The 4,543-nt window shown below is 64.3% G+C and overlaps 1 protein-coding gene across 3 annotated transcripts in view; it reads left to right on the plus strand.

Annotated features, from left to right (window-relative positions):
• Positions 1-4,435, plus strand: part of LOC117867444 (basic salivary proline-rich protein 1-like) — a 6,128-nt gene extending 1,693 nt beyond the window's left edge. For 2 of the 3 annotated variants that reach the window (XR_004643411.1, XM_034752469.1), the window contains exons 2-4: positions 1,332-1,437; positions 3,255-3,932; positions 4,270-4,435. Coding sequence is in view for 2 of the 3 variants with exons in the window: in XM_034752469.1 (XP_034608360.1) it covers positions 1,332-1,437; positions 3,255-3,815 (667 nt within the window). In the remaining variant the exon portion in view is untranslated. Of the gene's footprint in view, positions 1-434; positions 676-1,331; positions 1,438-3,254; positions 3,933-4,269 lie in introns of those variants that run through there. The other variant, XM_034752470.1, reaches the window with a different exon arrangement.
• The last annotated feature ends 108 nt before the right edge of the window (positions 4,436-4,543 follow it).

A 4,543-nucleotide genomic window follows, 5' to 3' on the forward strand; every position in this document is an offset into this window, starting at 1 on the left:
GGGCGCTGGCTGGGGAGGGGCGCAAGGCTCGGGGGGAAGCAGGCCGGGGGCAGGGCTCGGGGGGGAGCAGGCCGGGGGGTGGCGGAGCAGGCCGGGGGCAGGGCCTTGGGGTCCCTCGCGTATTAAGTTTTGTTCCTGAACTTGCCGTTGCAGTGGAGCTGGCGCTGGCTTGGCCCCCCGCGGGGCAGCCCTGGCTCCCCCCTTCTCTGCCCCCGCCCCCGCTCAGCAGGCCCTAGGCATTGCACTAGCCCCAGGGGTGCCCAGCAGCAGGGACCCCCTGAAGGGGACAGTCTGTTCGTCCGTCCAGGGGCACGTGCTGCCCCCTTACAGATACCGCCCCACCGTCGTCACGTGACAGGGCTGGGTCCTGGCACTGCCCCCCCGGGCCGCTGGATCCCAGCTCGCTCAGCGCCCCCCCCGTGCCAGACGCGTCTCTGGACCGTGCCAGGCCGGCAGGCGCCTTCCCCTTTAAATCCTGCACAGCCCTCTCGCCCGCTCCCATTGGCTTCCCTGCAACCCGCGACCCGCCCTCCCGCAGCTGAGCCAATGAGAACGTGCCCAGATGGCAGCCCTGCCCTGGAGCCCCGCACGCCCTGGGCTGGCTCGCCTGTGGCTGGAGGCAGCGCCCGTTTGCGCCCTGCGGGCACCCGGCCGAGGCGCGAGGCCGGCTTGCAGGTCAGAGCCGCGGGCAGAGTGTGGCTGGGGGGTGCCCTGCCTGCCCCCGCCCCCGCCAGCAATGCGGGGCGCTCGGAGGTCTGCGACCACCAGCAGGGCGCTGGGGCGGGGGGGGGCACCCGGCCGGAGCATGCCCCTGTGGAGGGGGCCCCACGCTCAGCCTGCAGCTGTTAGCACCGGGCTGGCAGGGGCTGAGCGTGTAAAAGGGGGTCACGCCCCGAAGGAGCCCGAGGGCAGAGTGGGGGGAGGCGCTCTGGGGAGGGGAGGTGTGAAAGGGGCGCTCCGGCACTGGCTTTGCGCCCCACCGCCTGCTGGGGGCTGTGGCCGGTGAGTGCACTTCTGTCGCCCCAGCACGGGGTGAGTGAGCCCGGGGCACGTGGGAGCGGTCCCCCAACAGAGCCGAGACCCCGGGGGACAGAGCCGAGACGCCGGGGGACGAGGTGTACTATACCCTGCTCCCCCACTCGGCTGCACCAGGCCCCGGGGAGCCAGCGCGTCTCCCCCGCAGCAGGGCTGTAGTCCTGCCAGCCTGGTGGAGGGCGCTACCTTTTCACCTTTGCATCCTTCGGAGCAAGGGTCAGGCTTCAAACCCTTGCTAGCATGCAGGAGTCGGCCTCTGCCCCTGCTCCACTGACGTGCCTCTTCTCTGCCCCCAGCACGGAGGGGGTGGCCTTCCTCGATTACCCGTGCCCCCTCCCCAGCCTCCAGGCCCGGCTGGTCCAATACAGCCTGACCCTCCACAGCAGCGTCATGCAGGAGCGGGTGAGTCGGGGACTGCAGGGGGAGGGGCTGGCTGGAGACTCGGGGGGCAGAGCAGAGCTGCCTGGACTAGTGGGTGGGGGGCAGAGTCACAGGGGCTGATGTCCTCAGTGCACACACCCGCCCCCCAGCAGGCGACCAGCCCGGACCCATTTTGGGCCCTAGGGAGTAAGCCAGCAGCTAGGGAAAATGGCATTGCGCCCACGTTCGGCAGATGCCCAGTGGGCATCCCATGGCGGGTGCAGAGGCAGAAAGTGGGGCTGGTTTTCGATATCACGTAACTTTTCAATGTTATCAGGCATCCAATCCCAAACGATGAAATCCCAGCCAGGGCCATTCCTCAAAGACCCAGAGTCTAATTGTGCAGAAAGCTTCTAAATACCATTGATAATGCAAGTGTGTCCTCAGAGTAGTTCCTGTTCTGGAGCGTTCAGGAAATGTTTCACCTCAGGAGATAGTTTGTGCATTTCCCTCAACCTTTTTGCCTTTGGTTAAAGCAAAAGGCTGTAGTGACAGGACAGCGTGAGTGTGTCTGTCCCATGTAATACATCTCACTATTTGTCACACGTTGTGGCATGGACTGATTTGAGAAAATGTAATTATAAAACAGAGTTCTGCTGGGCCAGAGACACTTGTGTAAAGCAGACATGGGACGACTAATTATTTCTTACTGTCACTGACTACAGTGACAGTACATGTAAAGTACTGACATAACAGTAAGGGCCCTTTGTAGAAGGGCTGCAGAATGTCTTGTGAGAGTATATTGTGGGAACACCGCTGTATACCCAGAGACTTGTACGTAACCCCTACCTAGAACTACTGCATGGCTAATGCAACGTCCTTCGTATGGTTGGCAGTCACAGTCATTTGCAGTATCTGTCTCTGACGTGTCCGATGCGCCGTTGCTGCATTTGTCACTGTCACAGCCGCATGCATCAGAGCCCACCGCATCTTCCCTACCGCGCCTGCTCTCCCAGCTTGGTATCGCCCGCAGACTTGATACGTGCACTCTCTTTGCCATTATCGATATCACTGATGAAGCTATTGACCAGACCCAATCCACACGGGTTAGTTTGACATGATTTGTTCTTGACTTATCACCATATTATCTTCTAGCTGCTTCCCAAGTGATTGCTTGATTACTTGCTCCATTATCTTTCTGACTGGCCCAGAATTCCCCGGGTTGTCCTTTAGAGCTAGATACGGTATTTGCTGATCCATCACCTGGGGCTAAAAATACTTCCCAAACTTACCAGACCAGGACTGGTCGCACTCCACACCTGCATTAGCAATTATATTTAGAAGCTTTCTGCCAATTTGGGTCAAAGTCAGCCTCCGGGGGGCCGCCCCCTGGCACTGTGTGTGTTTACAGGTTTTTCTGCCTGGGTGCCCAATGCCCGTGAGGTGGGTCACGCGCCCTCTGACCTGACCCGTCCCCAGCGCCTGGCACTGGCCGTGTGGGTGCCATGCTGGAGATGGCACGGGCAGCTGGCGGAGGCCGTGGACGGCTAAGGAAAAGCATCCAGAGGGTCTGGGATGGAGGGGGGGCGGCAGGTGGTGGGGGCCTGGGGCAATGCGGGCAGGTGAGCACAGCCACGTGTAGTGGGTCTAGGGGCCAGCTGGCAGCAGCTCCCATAATGGAGGTGGCATTGATGGAGGAAAGGGATGGGAGTCCCAGTCCAGCTCTGTACCTGGCTGCAGGTTATTCCCGTCCCCTCCATGGCAAATGGGGTGGAGCTGGCACTGTGGGGCTGGCCCTAGGCTTACAGGGGAACCAGCAGGTGCTCCCCATTTCTGATCCCCCCCTTCTCACGCCCCAGGCCTTGCTGAAGCACCCCAGACCCCGCCGCTCACGCTCTGTGGGGGGGAGGCCTACGGCAGCCCGGCGAGGCCCCCATGTGTTGGACAAGGCACTGCCGATGCCCAAGGGACACCTCCAGCCGCGCTCCATGATCACTGCCAGCAGCAGGAACAAGTCGGGGAGCCCGACACCAGAGCTCCCAGGAGCCAGTGTGGGCCCTGAGCACAGCCAGGCAGGGGGTGGGGCGACCCTTGAGCCCAGAGGTGACCGGAATCACCTGGACACAGCGCCACCCTCTGGCAGCTCCCTGAACACCCGAGCCACAGGTGGGCAGCACTCAGCCCCCATGCTCCCACCAACAGACGCTCTGCCGCAGGCCAGTGCAACTCCCGGAGGTGTCAATGGGCCTGCGGCTCCGCCCCCCCCCCACCACCCAAAGTGCAGGAGGGCCCTGGGCGCCTGGCATGCTCGTGTCCCAACGCTGGGGCCCAGAGGGGAGCCGTGCCGGAGGGGCAGGCCCCACAGGCCTACGTGCCCACGCCCCGCACGGAGGAAGCGGCCTGGGCCGCCAGCGCCCTGACCTTCCTGCTGGTGGTGCTGACCCTCGCCATCCTGTACACCCGGCTCCACCGCAAGTGCCATAAGAGCCAGAGCCTCTACTGGGCCCCGGACGACGCGGGGCAGGAACCCCTGGCCGGTGAGTGCCACAGCACCCCCCCTCCCCTCGGGTGAGAGCCCACAGCACCCCCCCTCCCCTCGGGAGAGTACCCACAGATCCCCCCATCCCCTCCCCTCGGGAGAGTGCCCCCAGCTCCCCCCTCCCCTCGGGTGAGTGCCCACAGCACTCCCACTCCCTCGGGTCAGTGCCCCCAGCTCCCCCCTCCCCGTGGGTGAGTGCCCACAGCACTCCCACTCCCCCCCTCGGGTGAGTGCCCACAGCAGCCCCCCCCTTCCGCCCCTCCCATCGGGAGAGTGCCCACAGCACTCCCCCTCCCCCCTCCGGTGGGGCCTGACCACGCTCTGTCTCTGTGCAGCTCTGCTCAGGAGACGGCTCCTGTCGGCCCCCAGCAGGCGCAAGAAGCGGCAGCGCCCCCAGCAGAGGCGGCTGCTGCTCCAGGGGGCGTCGAGCGAGAGCTCGGACTAGCGGGGAGCGCATGGGCAAGACACACCTGGGGCCGGGGCTGTGCTGAATAAAGTGTTTGAAGAGAGGTGCTGTGTCTGGCTGCCCCTGGTGGGCGGAGGGCAGGAAGGGCTGGCTGGGGGCTCAGCATGTTCCCGGGGTGAGCCAGGGCTGCTGGCAGACAGGGC

Source organism: Trachemys scripta, chromosome 18 (genome assembly GCF_013100865.1).
Source record: "Trachemys scripta elegans isolate TJP31775 chromosome 18, CAS_Tse_1.0, whole genome shotgun sequence".
Taxonomy (NCBI): domain Eukaryota; kingdom Metazoa; phylum Chordata; order Testudines; family Emydidae; genus Trachemys; species Trachemys scripta.